The sequence below is a fragment of the Stenella coeruleoalba genome (genome assembly GCF_951394435.1).
Source record: "Stenella coeruleoalba genome assembly, chromosome: 14".
Classification (NCBI taxonomy): domain Eukaryota; kingdom Metazoa; phylum Chordata; class Mammalia; order Artiodactyla; family Delphinidae; genus Stenella; species Stenella coeruleoalba.
This window is the reverse complement of record NC_137160.1, coordinates 71,963,855-71,980,611: the sequence shown is the minus strand read 5'-3', so window position 1 is coordinate 71,980,611 and position 16,757 is coordinate 71,963,855. Positions and strand designations below refer to the sequence as shown.

General features: G+C 45.3%; 1 protein-coding gene across 4 annotated transcripts in view; it reads left to right on the top strand.

Annotated features, from left to right (window-relative positions):
• The window catches only part of SVOP (SV2 related protein), an 83,553-nt gene that overhangs the window by 5,248 nt on the left and 61,548 nt on the right, over positions 1 to 16,757 (top strand). For 3 of the 4 annotated variants that reach the window (XM_079943585.1, XM_079943584.1, XM_079943587.1), the window contains exon 2: positions 15,408 to 15,568. In XM_079943585.1, coding sequence (XP_079799711.1) covers positions 15,408 to 15,568 — 161 coding nt within the window. Of the gene's footprint in view, positions 1 to 10,027; positions 10,060 to 15,407; positions 15,569 to 16,757 lie in introns of all 4 variants that reach the window. The other variant, XM_079943586.1, reaches the window with a different exon arrangement.

The following is a 16,757-nucleotide window of genomic DNA, read 5'->3' as shown; positions in this document are numbered from 1 at the left end:
GGGATCTGCGTAGTGGGTACAGAGTTTCAGTTTTACAAGAGGAAAAGAGTTCTGTGGATGGACAGTGGTAATTGTTGTGCAACATTGTGAATATAGTTAATACCACTGAACTGTACTCTTTAAAAACATGGTTAAAATGATAAATTTTATCTTATGTGTATTTTACCATAATTGAAAAAAATTGCAGCCCGTTTCCCCCATCTTCCAGACCGTGTTCAGCTTTTTCTTTTTTTATAGCGCTTATCACCTACTAACGTGCCATGTAATTTGCTTACTTATTGTTTAGTGTCTGTCTTTACTTACTAGTGTGAAAGCTTCACACACGGCGGGAGTCTAATGTATCCCAAGAAGGTGGGGCATTGCCTACATTCCATCTGATACTGGAGTTCAGTATAGACCAGGCCAAAGGATTAAATAAAAACTGTATGAGGGCTTCCCTGGTGGCGCAGTGGTTGAGAGTCCGCCTGCCGATGCAGGCGACGCGGGTTCGTGCCCCGGTCCGGGAGGATCCCACGTGCCGCGGAGCGGCTGGGCCCGTGAGCCATGGCCACTGAGCCTGTGCATCCGGATCCTGTGCTCCGCAATGGGAGAGGCCACAACAGTGAGAGGCCCGCGTACCGCAAAAAAACAAAACAACAACAACAAAAAAAACTGTATGAATGAAAAAATCAGAAAAATCTGTCCATCAGCTTAATCATTCTCCTTAACAGTGGGGGCCCCCATTATTAAGTTTTAGCAGCTAAAGCACTGAGTCCCCATGGAAAGATCACACATAACCTTGTTTCATCCTATTTGCCATTCTGCTTCCCCATCCCCTTCCATTAAATCAGGGAGGTTGAGAGAATGCAGTTTGACTTACTGATTACATGACTACGTTCTTGAAACTGTCCCAGGCAAGTTCTTTGTGCCCATAAGGATTCATTCTTGGTTCTAGGGAAGGAACTGGAAGCAGGTTTTGTTTCCTCTAAATGGGGAGACTGCTGCACAGAGACAGGACCAGAGTAGGCGGCTAAGGCACACATGGGGCTTCATGTTGGCTCCCATCCCCCTGAGGCTCATCGGGGCAAAAGGAAGGGATTCCTGGCCAAGGAGGAGAGATGGGAGTTTCATTGTCACCCACCTCAGGCAAAAAGTAGGGAGTTATTGTAATAGCCTAGGAATCCTCAAGGTTAACCCACCACAGGCTTTTAAAAACTCAAGCTCCCTACAGCTCAGTAACAAAAAACCAAACAACCGAATCCAAAAATGGGCAGAAGACCTAAACAGACATTCCTCCAAAGAAGACATACAGATGGCCAATAGGCACATGAAAAGATGCTCAGCATTGCTAATTAGTAGAGAAATGCAAATCAAAACTACGATGAGGGGACTTCCCTGGCAGTCCAGTGGTTAAGACTCCGAGCTTCCAATACAGGGGGCGTGGGTTCGATCCCTGGTCGGGGAACTAAGATCCCACATGCTAAGCAGCAAAATAAATAAATAAATGAAAATAAAGATAATACTAAGTTTCTTAAAGCAAAACAAAACAAAACAAAAAAAACTACAGTGAGGTATTCACACGGTCAGAATGGCCATCATCAAAAAGTCTACAAATAACAAATGCTGGAGAGGGTGTGGAGAAAAGGGAACCCTCCTACATTGTTGGTAGGACTCTACATTGGTGCAGCCACTCTGGAGAACAGTATGGAGGTTCCTTAAAAAACTAAAAATAGAGTTACCATATGATCCTGCAATCCCACTCCTGGGTGTATACACAGAGAAAACCATAATTCGAAAAGATACATGCACCCCAATGTTCATAGCAGCACTATTTACAATAGCCAAGACATGGAAATAACTTAAGTGTCCATCAATAGATGAATGGATAAAGAAGATGTGGTGTATATATACAAATTTGAATATTACTCGGGCATTAAAAAGGAATGAAATAATGCCATTTGCAGCAACGTGGATGGACCTAGAGATTATCATACTAAGCAAAGTAAGTCAGAAGGAGAAAGACAAATACCATATGATATCACTTAGATGTGGAATCTAAAATATGATAGAAATGAACTTATTTGCAAAACAAAAACAGACTCAGAGACATAGAAAACAAACTTACGGTTACCAAAGGGGAAAGGGAGTGGGGGAGAAATAAATTAGGAGTTTGGCATTAGCAGATACACACTACTGTATATGAAATAGATAAACAAGGTCCTACTGTATAGCACAGGGAACTATATTCAATGTCCTGTAATGAACCGTAATGGAAAAAATATGAAAAAGAATATGTGTATATATGTATAAGTGAATCACTTTGCTGTACACCAGAAACTAACACAACATTGTAAATCAACTATACTTCAATTAAAAAAAAAAAAACAACTCTCAGGCTCAAAGCTGCTCACACCCCATCGTTTCAAACACATGCCAGCCAGCTTCACCTCTAGGGAATATGTGTTTCAGTGACTTAAGTGGAACAGTCTGGAGGCCAAAGAAAGAAAATCTCCTTGCCAAGACGCCATTGCTTAGGTGGTCTTAGGCCTTAGAGAGGGTTGTTCAAGGGCCTACTGACCCTGACAGTGGCTTTACAGCCCAGCCAAGCTCTTCTCTGGGCTGTCTAAAAGAATAACAGATCTGAATGTGAACCATTATGTGATCTTGGGCAATTCATTTAACTTCCCTGAGACATAAGAGGGTGCCTGGGCCACCTTCAAGGGCATTTTTGGCTTTTTAAGAAAATATTTATTTATTTGATTTTATTTTGGCTGCGCCTGGTCTTAGTTGCAGCACACGGGATCTTCGTTGAGGCATGCGGACTTCTTAGTTGTGGCATGCATGCAGGATCTAGTTCCCCGACCAGGGATCAAACCCAGGCCCCCTGCATTGGGAGCGTGGAGTCTTACCCACTGGACCACCAGGGAAGTCCCCATTTTTGGCTTTAAAAGACTGTGATCCTAAGCTCTCTAGATGGACGTGCCTGGTACCATCTGGCTTACGGTGATTATTCTGGTGTCATTATTAAGAGCATCTCTTTCTTAAACATGGGGTTTGTAACCTCAACGCTGTTCACATTTTAGACCAGATGACACTTTGTCATGAGGGGCTGTCCTAGACATTATAGGCTGTTTAGCAGCATCCCTGGCCTCTACCCACAGGATGTCACAACCACCAACTGCCCCTCCAAGTTGTGACAATCAAAACTGTCTCCAGACATTGCCGGTGTCTCCTGGGAGACTGAATGGCTGCCCCATTGAGAACCACTGCTTGTTGAATGAAGGAGTGGATAAATAAGTTGCAAAGACAAACTGCCTGGAAAGTTGTCCCCCAGGCTTTCAGTTCCCCCTGTTAGAAGTTACCCATCCCCCCACTGAGGCCACATCACAGAATGATTAAGTGTGTGGCCTCTCTGCTCAAGTAGACCTGGATTTGAATTCTGACTTTCCTGCAGACTTGGAAGGTAACCTTGGGCAAGTTACTTTTCTTCTCCGGGCCTCAGTTTCATCATCTGTAAAGTGGGGATAGTAATAGCGTCCACCTCACAGGGCATAAGGCTTATAAAATACTTAGTGGAGCTCCCAGCACGTGGTGAGGGCTTAACAAATTTTAACTATTATTTATTTGTGTTCATTGCCTTTTGTCTAGAATATAAGCTATTGGTCCATTATCCAGGGAACAAGCTCAAAGCTATTCAGGTCAATGGGGGGTGGCAGGAAAATACAAAAAAATAAAATCCACAGAGAACTATATTTTCCATTAATTATAGACTTATAGACATTCAGGAACGGAAAGGACCTTAAAAGTCATCACTCCAACCCCTTATACCTCATATTCTCAATTCCACGCAAGAGGGGATCCAAGTGGTGGCTTCTAAACATCTGTGGCCACCATCAACATCTTATTAAAATTCAGATTCATGGGCCCTGCTCTGCAGAGATGCAAAAGCTTTAGGTCTGGAGAATGGCCAGGAATCGGCATTGTAATTGGTTCCCTAGGGGGTACTCTTGGCCTCAGAGGAGCATCTGCTACTGGTTAAGATCATGGGTTCTGGAGCTACTCAGGCCAGGAACCTAGGATACTATATACACTCTAGGGGACTTGGACCAGAGCCTCAGTTTACTTGTCTATAAACTGGGGATATTAATAACCCTCCCTCCTAGGGTTGCTGAAGAGATTATATAAGATATACATATGCTAGGGACTTCCCTGGCGGTCCAGTGGTTATGACTCCATGCTTCCAATGGAGGTGGTGTGGGTTCGATCCCTGGTCGGGGAACTGAGGTCCCATATGCCATGCAGCGGCAGCCAAAAAATAAACAACAACAATGTGACTAAACCAGCCAAGATGACTAAATATAATGCCACAAAAACTCAAAAAAAGATATATATGCTATCTATATAGTTACTGTATATAATTATATATAGCATTTAGGCTTGCCCTTGGCATGCTGAGTGCTACGTATTAAACATCATTACTCCTGAGTCCATACACGTGGACACCTGCCTTTCCTAGACCTTCCATGAAGGGGAGCCCACTACCATCTAAAGCAGCCTTTTTCATCTCTGGACTTCTCTACCTGAGAAGCCTCCTTATATTTTGTTGAAATCTGTTTCCCTCTTTATATCCAGCAGTTCAAGCTCTATCCTCAGGGTCCAACGTGCACAAGCACCTTCTTTCACATGCCAGAAGTTCACATATTGGAAGACAGAGGTTCAGCCCCTGAGAAGACTCTAACCAAATCAGGCAGATCAGCGAGTCCCCAGGTCTTATCCTGAAGGAGACAAAGCAAGTCCATTTGTCAGTGACCCTGGCAGTTTCTCTGCTCCAGGCCCACAGCATCTAACCCCATTTGTCAGTAGGTTTCAGATTCCAAAGAAGTCCCAGTGTGATGTAGCTGAGTACCTGGGACGGAGCTAAGGGGCACTGGTCATCAGTTTTGTTTTGTTTTGTTTTGTTTTTTTGCGGTACGCGGGCCTCTCACTGTTGTGGCCTCTCCCGTTGCGGAGCACAGGCTCTGGACGCACAGGCTCAGCGGCCATGGCTCACGGGCCCAGCCGCTCCGCGGCATGTGGGATCTTCCCGGACCGGGGCACGAACCCGCGTCCCCTGCATCGGCAGGCGGACTCTCAACCACTGCGCCACCAGGGAAGCCCTGGTCATCAGTTTTGTTGACTGAGTTCCCCAAATCTGAGGACACTTGATATAACTCGGCCCTTTGCTGTTTAGCTTTGCAGATGGGCCTCCCTGTGTGGCTGTTTTCCTCTACTGATTGGAAGAGTGGGGGGGTCAGGGTGGGGAGGTGAATAATAAAAGCTTCAGCACCCCACTGCCCACCCACCCTGCTGTACCCCCTGGTCCGAGCCACCATCACTTCTCACTCAGCTGACCACACAGTCTCCCTGCTTTCTCTCCCCATCTTTGTGTGTTAATCAGGCTTTTTATTTTCTATGTTCTGATGTTTTGACATCTTAGGGCCTCAAAGGTCCTGGAGGGCACTCCCCTCCCAGGGTTAATTAGTAAATAACTCACCCGCCAGTGTACTTTTCATGTGCAAACCAAGCAATCCAGACCCATTAATCCACCTGCCCTAATCACTCCACAGCCAAATCCCAGACAACTGGAGACAGTCCCTACGCTCAGAGCCTGGAGAAATTACTCAGACGAGCCAGTCCTCAGCCTGGTGACCCTGCGTCACCTTTTCCTTCCTATGGAAACCACAGTAAAGACTCTTGCCCACATTTTCCCCTCACTCTTGCCTTGTTATTGACCCTGGTGCTTTCCCATTTGGCTTCCCAGGTGTGGTGTACCCCCTCTTCTTGGAATCTGTGAGTATAACAGAGTCTAATCTTTTCAAAGGCAGTTGTCTCCTGATCTGTTTGCCTTGCCACACCTAAATAATAATAAAACCTGTATTTTAGGGACTTCCCTGGCAGTGCAGTGGTTAAGACTGTGCCCTTCCAATTCAGGGGGCACGGGTTCGATCACTGGTCAGGGAACTAAGATCCCACATACTGCGGGGCCAATAAATAAATAAAAGTGTGACACACAAAAACATTTTTTAAAACCTATATTTTAAAACAGTCTCCCCAATCTATTCCTCTTCTTGTAGAAAAATGTGCCTGAACGATCTTCCCTAAATCAACTCTGATCATCTTCCACTGTGTCACCCCTACTTGAAAGCTTTCAGTGGCATCCCATTGGTCTTAGGATAGCATGAAAAATCCTCCCTGTGGTCTCCAGAGCTCTCTATAATTCAGCCTGTTTCTCTGACCTCTACTCCTCGGTCCTACCTCTGGGCCTTTGCACTGGCTGTTCTCTCTCCTCCTCCCCTGTCTGTGTGGGACTCTCCTGGTTCTCAGACCTCAGGGAAGTCTAACCTGACTACTCTTCCCTCCAATCATTCTCTATCCTGACTACTCTTCCCTCCAATCATTCTCTATCCTGACTACTCTTCCCTCCAATCATTCTCTATTCCCTGTCTGTTTCCCTCTCAAGATTCATTGATTTGCAGATGTATAATGATTTCTTGTTACTAGTACATTAACCGTCTTCCCAGCTAGGGCATCCCAGCTAGGGCATTCCCAGCTGGGACTTCCGGAGGGCAGGTGTATTTTATCTCCTATTGTATCCCAGCCTTCAGCACATAGTCAGCACTCAATAAACTTATTAAAATACTGAAGAATGATGGGGCCAGGCTCTTTGAGATGTTCTGTTAACTCCTTTAGTCTCCATGGCAACCCCGTGAGATAGGAATTACCATTTCCCTTCTACCAGCAGGAAACTGAGACCCAGAGAAGTAAAGTAACCTAACCTCATAGCTACTGAATGGGGTGGGCAGGAGATTCACACCCAAATCAGTCTGTCTGCAGAGTGGGGCTCTTCTTTCTATGACAATCCCCCTCTCTTCAGACATTAAATGCTACCCTGTAATAGTCACACTTAGGTACAAGCTTCCTTTTCAGTCTGATAGATTCACGAACTCAGGGGCTAAGTATCCAGAAGCTGAGATGAAAAGAACTCAAGCCTTTACCCTAATCAAGTCTCAGACCCTAACTGAAGGTACAGAGGTGAATGACATCATGGTACAAGCGAGGTCTTTGGGTTGACAGCCATTTCCTCAAGCTCTTATCTTCTTTCAATAGCAAAATTATGTAAAACAAATGTTCCCTGCTATTTTGGTAAATGATATGCTATATATACACAACAAATGCCAAGAAATTAGCCAGCTTGTTTGGAAGCCCTCCTATATTTAACATATGCCACTGCTATTTTCTTTTTCTGTCATATTACTTTTTTTTTCCCCTTGGGAAATCTTGGCTCCTGTAGCTGATAACTGCTTTCAGGAACCCAGCCGATTCAAAATGTAGTCTGGCTTTCGGACTATAATTTCATGTCAGAGGTCTCTCTTTACATTCGTCCTAAAACAAGTTGTAATAAATAAAGGGCCCTGGCTTCTAGTGAATTGCCAGAGAAGGAAGGTGAACACATCCTGGTTTAAAACTCCAGGGAGCTAAGCCATTTTCTCAAAGTCGAATTTCACAAAGGTCAGTGTACTCCACGCTCAAGGCAGAAAGGTGACTTGAACCAAGCTGGGTTGGAGGAAAGCCAATATTGACACCATGCCCCTCAGTTTCCCGTTCATCAATCTCAGTTAATCTTCACGGCCGTCCTGCAAGCCTGTCCACATCCCATTTCACAGCCGAACGAGTCTGTAACATGCTTAGCTGATGTTAGAAGACCAACAAGAGCGCTGTGAATAGTCGCTATTGCGATTTATATTGATTCTTTAACTAATAGATGTGCAGGTTAAAAAATTTACATATTGCAGCGGGATCCAAAATGAAAAGTTAAAAAAAAAAATTTCTTTTCCTTAAAACTCCCCATTCCCATCCAATCCTCCTTCCCAGAAGCAACCAGTCTTAGGCTTCTTAAGTATCCTTCCAGAATGTTCGACTGTAGAAGCAAAAATATTCTTGAGCCCACTTGAACATGCACACAGATTCACTAGGGACCTGGTTAAAATGCAGATGCTGATTCAGTAGATCTGGGTCAGGGCCCGAGACTGAGCATTTCTACCACGTCCCTAGGGGAGGCTGGGGCCTCTGGTTCGAGACCACACTTAAGTCTTAGTACCGAGGACCTAGATCACGGGACCACAGTCTAGCACATTTCATAAGGAGCCCCAGCGGGAATTCCCTGGTGGTCCAGTGATCAGGACTCAGCACTCTCACTGCCGGAAGCCCAGGTTTGATACCCGGCTGAGGAACTAAGATCCCGCAAGCTGCATGGTGCAGCCCCCAAAAAAAAAAAAAATGAGCCCCAGCAATCTTTTCCTGTTGGTTCTTGCAACCAACGTGTGTGTGTGTTTAGTGTGTGTGTGTTTATTGTGTTAAAATATACATAATAAAATTTACCATTTCAACAATTTAACTTGTACAGTTAGCGGTATGAATTACGTTCACAATGTTGTGTTACCCTTCCCGCCATCCATCTCCAGAATTTTCTTATCTTTTGCAACTGAAACTCTGTACCCATTAACCGCTAACTCCCCATTCCCCTCCGCACCACCCCCCATCACCTGGTGACCACTGTTGTACTTTCTCTCTCTGTGAATTTGACTATTCTAGGCCCTCTCAGATAGGTGGACTCGTACAATAATTGTCCTTTCGTGCTGGGCTTATTTCACTTAGCACTATGTCTTCAAAGTACACCCATGTTGTAGCACGGGTCAGAATTTCCATCCTTTTTAAGACTGAGTAATATTCCATCGTATGGGTAGGCCACACTTTGTTTCTCCATTCATCCACTGATGACCACTTAAGTTGTTTCCACCTTCGGCTAATGTGGTACAGATCAATATAAATACTTTTTTTTTAACATTTTCTTTAGTGGATGTGCCATCGTCTATCTAATTACTCCTTTCCTGAAGATTGTTTCTGGTTTGGTATCACCGCAGCAAAGCTGCAAGGAGTGTGCTGGCACCAGATGAGACTACAGCAGAGTGGCTGGGAGCAGGGACACTGAAATCCAATGGCTTTGCCAAGGCCTAGACACTTACTGTGTGACCTTGGGCGAGCTCCCAGCCCCTCTGTGCTTGAGTGTCCTCATCTGTAAAAAGGGGACCATGAAAGTGGGAATAATAAGATAATCGATGCACGTGCAAACACTAGACTTGACACGCGCAAGCCAGCAATCATATCTGCCATTATTTGTAGGGTAAATCGTTGCCTACTGTGCCCGTCCCCACAATGAACTGCCTGCAGAACGCACTCCGGGTGGGAGCTCAAAGCACTGAAAAATTTGAAAGATAACGCGGATTACTTTCCCAAAAGGTTGCAGTGGTCGCTATTAGTCACAGAAGGAAGCACAGAGCCTTGGACGGTCCTGGAGGAGAGGGTGTGATGAGAGGGAGAGTGTCAGGCCACACAGCCATCTCCTTCTGTGACGTTACCTGCAGAGTCAAGGGCGAGCCATGCGCCTTCCCCTCACCCCTGAAAAGCCATTGATAATGCCCATAAATGTTCATTTCCTTTCTGCGCTTAATAATTCTCTACATTTCTATCTTCTGCAAATACCTTGGGGGACTGTTTATGTTTTTGGTTTGGGAGGTTGCTTCCTGGGGACAGGGTGTCCTACTCCTTTGTCGTTCCCTCCCTGGAACCCACTTCGCTCCACCCCTTGGTGGCTTGCAGAGTTGAAATGTCACCCCCGCCCCCGCTAGCCTCTCTCTGCATCAGGTTCGTTTTATTTGCAGCTTTTCTCACAATGTGCAGGAATATCTATGTAGTAATATATACATCCATGTGTATTATATTTAAATACATATTTATTTATATTTACAAATATATTTAGAAACATTAATTTATATATTGATCTATAAATGTATAATGTATAAATATTATATATAAATTTATAACTATATACAAATATATATTTATATACGTATGTAATTATTTACATATAAAAATTACAAAATACATGTGGATATATACATAAAATTTTTTATTGAGGTATCGTTGATTTACAATATTATGTTGGTTTCAGGTGTACAACATAGTGATTGACAACTTTTAAAGGTTAGACTCCATTTATATTATTATAAAATATTGGCTGTATTCCCTGTGCTGTATAATATATCTGTGTTGCTTATCTATTTTATACATAGTAGTTTATATCTCAATCCCATACCCCTGTCCTGTCCCTACCCCCTTCCCTCTCCCCACTGGTAACCACTTGTTTGTTCTCTCTATCCACAGGTCTGTTTCTTTTTTGTTACATTCACTAGTTTGTTTCATCTTTTAGATGCCACATATAAGTGATAACATACAGTATTTGTCTTTCTCTGTCAGACTTATTTCACTAAGAAGTAATAATATCCATGCAGTGCTAAGGGTTGAGGGTTTGGGGCTTTCGGGGGGAGGGGGAATGGCAAAATACACATAAGATAAAATTTACCATTTTAACCATTTTTAAGAGGACAGTTCTGTGGCATTAAGTGCTTCACATTGTTGTGCAAACATCCACCTCCGGAAAGTTTTCACCTTCCCAAACTGAAACTGTACCTATTAAACACTAAGTCCCCATTCCTTCCTCTTCCAACCCCTGAAACCACCATTCTACTTTCTGTCTCTGAATTTGACTCCTCTAAGTATCTTATACAAGTGGAATCATGCAGTATTTGTCTTTTGGGGACTGGCATATTTCACTTATTAGCATGTCTTCAAGGTTCATCCATGTTATAGCATGTGTCAGAATTTCCTTCCTTTTTTGTTTGTTTTTTGGCTGTGCAGCTTGTGGGATCTCAGTTCCCTCACCAGGGATTGAACCTGGGCCCTTGACCGTGAAAGCACGGAGACCTAACCCCTGGACCACCAGGGAATTCCCCTTTCCCTTCCTTTTTGAAACTGAATAATATTCCATTTTATGTACAGACTGTATTTCGCTTGTCCACTCGTCCACTGATGGACACCTGGGTTGTTTTCACCTTTGGGCTGTCGTGAATAGTGCTGCTGGGAACATGGACGTACATTCACAGTGTCGTACAACCTTCACCTCTATCTAATTCCGGAACGTTTTCATCACCGCAAAAGGAAATTCTGTACCCATGAGGCAGTCACTCCCCATCCCTCTTTCCCCAGCCCCTGGCAACCACTGATCTGTTTTCTGTCTCTATGAAGTTGCTTCACATAAATGGAATCATACATGTGTGACTCTGTGTCTGGCTTCTTTCACTCAGCATCGTGTTTCAAGGTTCATCTGTGTTGTAGCTTGTGACAGCGATTTGAGGACTTTTTACAGTAGTTATGCTGGAGGCTGCTCACAGAAGCTCTAGTGCGCAGATTGTGAAATATTCAGAACATCTCAGAGCCTGTTATTTAACCACTGAGAGCTTAAAATTGGTCACAGTGGGAGTATTTACCCCACAGATATTGGCAAATGCTATACATCAGTATGGTTTGGGGGCTTTGAGACTCAGTTTGTAGGCACTGGCTTCAGAGCATCCCCATAATCCCCATCCCTCCAGAGCTACCCCCAAATAAATTTTGGGGTGGCCAAAAACTTCGTTCGGATTCCCCCATGTTCTGCAAAGAACCCGAACGAACTTTTTGGCCAACACAATACATACTGTGAATAAAATGGTGCTCTTGCTGTAAAAGTGTTGCTTAAATGAAGCCCCAGATTCCAACTTCATGCCGGATAGCTAAGCCTAAGGCAGTCTGTCTCCTGGCCTTTGCTCCCAGGTGACACCTGCCTTCCAGCTGCAAAGGAAGCCCCAGCTCTGGACTGCAGGGACGTTTGTCTGAGTCCCGTGCCACGGGGGTTCCGGGCCTCTCGCGTGAGGAGCGTAAGCTGCAGGCACCCAGCTCAGCCAACAGAGTAGGAGCCTCCGCCCCTCAGCACTCGGGGTGGGGAAGGTGGGGTGGGCAGAATTGTTTGCCTGCCTCTAAGGCGCTAATTCGGTCGCTGGATCAGCCAGAGCAGCACCACCTGGGAACGTGCTGGAAATGCAAAATCTCAGTCTCCAACCACGACTTTCTGAGTCACACCCTCTTGGAGTGGGGCCCCGACTTCTGTGTTGTGACCAGCCCCGCAGGGATTTCGAAGTTCCATCCAGCTCAAGAGCCCCTGCACAAATGTGACAACCTGAAGAGCTGTCAGCCAGGCTGGAATCGAGCTGTGCCTTTCTGTTCCTGCGCCAGGTCACGTCGTTATCCACTCTCTGGCAAGCCCACCCACACAGGGCAGCTGGGTTCGGGCTTCACATTCATTCCCCAGACACAGGTGAATGCTCGCGAGAGGCGCTGATGCTTAGTGATTAGGACCCAGGGCTCTAATACCAAAGACGTCCAGGCTGAAGCCTCAGTTCTTTCAAGCTGTGTGACCTCAGGCAAGTGTCTTAACCTCTCTGAGCATTTGTTTTCTCATCTGTACAATGGGGATAATAACATTAACTCATTCGTAGGTTGATCATCAGGGTAACTAACAGGAGATAATGTAAAAGGCATAGCTCTTAGCATTTAGTAAGTGCTCAATAAATAGCTGTATGGTTGGTCCATACAGCAGATACCCTTGGTAGCAGATACCCTTGGTGCCTGTCCCAGATTCCCTTTACCAGATTGATCATCCCCCAGCTGCTGCCAATCATGGGTGCTCACAGCTCACAGCTGCAGTCACCTCTGGAGGGTGTCCCTTGACTGAGGGGAGCCACTTCACCTGGGGATACCTGGGAAGTTATGCCTTCCATCCCTGGGGTGGCATGACCAGTGATTGACTGATTCGAGCCAAGCCCCCAGACCTCTGGGTGGGACAATCTCCATGGTACAATTCACACTCCAGAGCTCCCTGTGGATCACATTTCATACAATGGAACATTATCCAGCCTTTAAAAAGGACGGAAATTCTGACACATGTAACAACGTGAATGAACCTTGAAGATGTTAAGTGAAGTAAGCCAATCATGAAAAGACAACTACTGTGTGATTCCATTTATGTGGGGTCCCTAGAGCAGTCAAATTCATAGAGGCAAAAAGTAGAATCGTTCTTGCCAGGGGCTGGTGGGGAAAGGGGATTGGAAGTTAGTGTTTAGTGGGTACGGAGTGTCAGTTTGGGAAGATGAAAAAGTTCTGGAAATGGACAGTGGTGATGGTTGCACGATATGTAAATGTATTTAATGCCACAGAACTCTACACTTAAACAGGGTTACAATGTTGAATTTAATGTTACGTGTATTTTACCACAGGTGAAAAAAAGAGAATCCCATTTTAGGATCTGCTTCTAAGGAATTCGACCTATGACAAAACTATTACACCTAATTTATAGCAAGGTAAACTGAGGCTCAGAGTGACTATAGGTATATCTTATGCTGTGGGGATGGTAATGGTCACCACGTCTCAGGGTTATTGTGAGGGTGAAGTCCAATAACGATGCCTGTAAAGAGCACTGATCAAGGAAGAGTATTAACGATGAAAATGTGAGAGAGAGAGACTGGAAAAGAGACATTGTGGCTTCAACTGAATTATGGTCAAATGTTGGCAATTTCATATGGTTCAACCTACTAGTAGTGTCTAGTCTTTAAGCTGGACAGCAGAATCAAAGACATTTCTGTCATCGTTATCTATTCAATCTTATATTCTTTAAATATTTCAAAATAAAAGATTTTGGATGGGGGGAATGGAGTAAATGGGGAGTAATGGAAGGGTTTGAATGGTATCCTGTCTTTGGCCAGAAACGCAAGGTTTTGATCAGACAGACCTGGGGGTGAACCCTGGCTCCATGCCTTTTTAGCTCTGTGACCAGGGGTAAGTCCTGTGACTTCTGGGGCCTCAGTTTTCTTATCTGTAAAATGGTGATAATAATACCAACCTAATAGAGCTGTCGTGCAGAGCGAGTGCATGGAAAGCAACACCTAGAACGAGGCACAGGTGCTGCTAGACGGTGGTGGGCGTGGTGGAGAGTGCAGTGGTGGTAGTGGATGGGATGGAGTGTTTGCTCCAAGCTTCAATCCCAGCCGATCCGCCTGCAAACCCTGTGCTCTGCGCTCTGCCGCGTATTTCCAACACAAGATGAGATTAACAGCTGGAGCTGTCCAAGCCCAGCCTTGCCATCAAATGGAGTTTCAGGTATTTACAAAACTGCCGTGATTTCATCTGTCTTTTCTCCAAATTCACAAGCAGGGAATGTTCCCCAGCCTTCTGGAATCTGAAGATTTACCATTTCTATGCCAGAGTACCAGTTATTCTTGGTGAAATGTATGGAATAATGCAATAATTAATTGATGATGATGTTGATAGCAATACTTTTTACTTAGAAATGTCTCCATTTTTACCTTTTAAAAACGTTGCCCATATTTGCCCTCCAGTCCCTCATCAGCCCTCTGCCCTTCATGCCCATGTCATCGCAGACTCCGTTTTTCAAAGCTCTGGGAGAAATGGGCATTACTCATTCCATATGACTCTCCTGGGAGGGTAGGGACTCATCTCTCCTGTTGCTGCTGTCACCCTGAAACTCACCACAGGGCTGGCAGAGAGCAGGAGTTTTGTGTTTGGGGGTGAGGAAGTTGGAGGAGACATGTATTTTTGCCTCTGAGTCTCAGATTAAGAAGTTGCTGCTCAGAAAAGTCAAGGCGTTTCCCAGAGTCACAAGAAGCAGCACAGTGTGAAGGAATGTATTGTGTTGAGAGTGGAGTCCACGGGGTCTCAAACTCAAATGCCTACAGAGCCAGACAAAGGGGACAAAGTGCCAAGTGAGTGGAACACAGAGCAAGTATAAAGATAAGTGGCAGGAGACTGTCAGGGCTGGAGGTTATTTGGAGAGGACAAGACTGTGGTCACCTGTGCATCGTGTGTCCCATCTACAGGGGATACACTGCCCTGGTCTAGCCACGTTGGTCCCTTATTAGAATGTGTGCCCCAGGTGGCCAGATATTCTACTTTTGAAAGAGATGTCGGGAATCTGGATTTTTATGTGAATTCTCCTAATTTTAAAACATTGGCATGCACTTTAAATTAAAAAAAAAGTACTGTGTGGGCAACTTTTGGTGGGCATAATGTTACCCTTAGGTGACCAAATTGTTACGTCCATTAGATATAGATAGAGGAACGTAAATTCTGAAACACATGTACTTCCAACCAGTTTTTAGGTCTAGCGCAAGGATATCCTCATTCACATAACTTGCCATGTGAACAGGGCTCCCCCTGGAGTTGTGCAGTGCCCAACCCATCCAACTGTACTAGGCAGCCCTTAAAGTTGTCACCCTCCCCACAGTCCAACTCAACAGAAATGCCCACCCCCACCTCTCCTCCACCCATTCAACTCTCTAGACCATGAGAGAAAGCTTGTTACCTGTCTTGGACACAACAGCTATACTGCAAGGCCGTTGAGGAGGAGTTCTAGCCATCATGACCAGATTTGCTCTGTCCTCTAGGGTGGTGAAATTCCGTCGCACAGGCGAGAGCGCAAGGTCAGAGGACGACACGGCTTCGGGAGAGCATGAGGTCCAGATTGAAGGGGTCCGTGCAGGCCTAGAGGCCGTCGAGCTGGATGATGGGGCAGCTGTGCCTAAGGAGTTTGCCAATCCCACTGACGGTGAGGGGACCCTGAATTTGGGGCGTCGACCCAGGCCACAGTCAGGGGCTCTGAGGTACCAGGGTTGCCTCTCTAGGTGGTATGCTCAGAGGGATCTTGTGAAGGGGCAGGTAGGAGGGCCTGGAGGCCAGGGGTGACACTGGAAGTGTGGGGCTGGACCTACATGGCTTTCTTCAGCAGGCAGGGTTATATCATAATCCCTGACAGTCAACAACATTGACTAACACTTCGCTGAGGATGGCAGCCACAATGATGATGATGATGATGGTGATAGAGATGATAATGATGATGATGATGAGATGGTGATGATGATGGTGATGGTGATGATGATGATGATGCTAGAGATGATGATGGTGCTGATGATAATGTAATGATGATGGTGGCAATGGTGATTGTGAAGATGACAGTAGTGATGAGAGCAGCAGACACAGGCTGAGGATTTACTCTGTGCCAGGCACTGTTCTAAGCACTTTACACATCTTACCCATCTAATCTTCACAACAGTTCCAATTGGAAGTATTACGATTATCTTTCCCATTTTCCAGGAGAGGACACGGAAGTACAGAAGGTTAAGTGTCTTGCCCAGGGTCACACAGCTAGGACTTAGCCAAGCTGGATTTACACCCAGGAAATCTGGCCTCAGAGCCCACATTCCTACCCATGACCCTGTGCTCCCTCTGAATACAGATGGTCAAACAAGAGACTTGAAGCGGTGCTAGGGGACCTGGTCTCCCCTCACCACCTGACGATGCTGATGGATGAAAACATTCTATGCATTCCTGAGAGCGATTCCCAACAAGAGAGAGGATTAATGGCTTGAGCCCAAGGCCTGTTGTTGGCAGATCTAAGGAGGCAATGACTGGGGAGGAAGGGGAGGCAGAGGTTAGAAGCAGTGGCTTCAGGCTCGGGCTGATCTGGGCTCAGTTCCCAGATCTCAGTGTGCCAGTTACGTTAACAGTGGGCAAGTTCGTGTCCTCCTCTGTAAAATGGGGCTAAGACTGAGCCTTAACTAGTAGTTGTGACAGGGAGTAAATGAGATAATGTACATCAAGCTCTTAGGGCAGTGCCTGGCCCACAGGGAGCACTCCATAAAGACACCATTATATTATTACTATTACCGTTCTTATTATTGATGATGTTATAGAACTCACTCTGCTTTCTCCTCAGTATTTTTACTGAAGGAAACCAG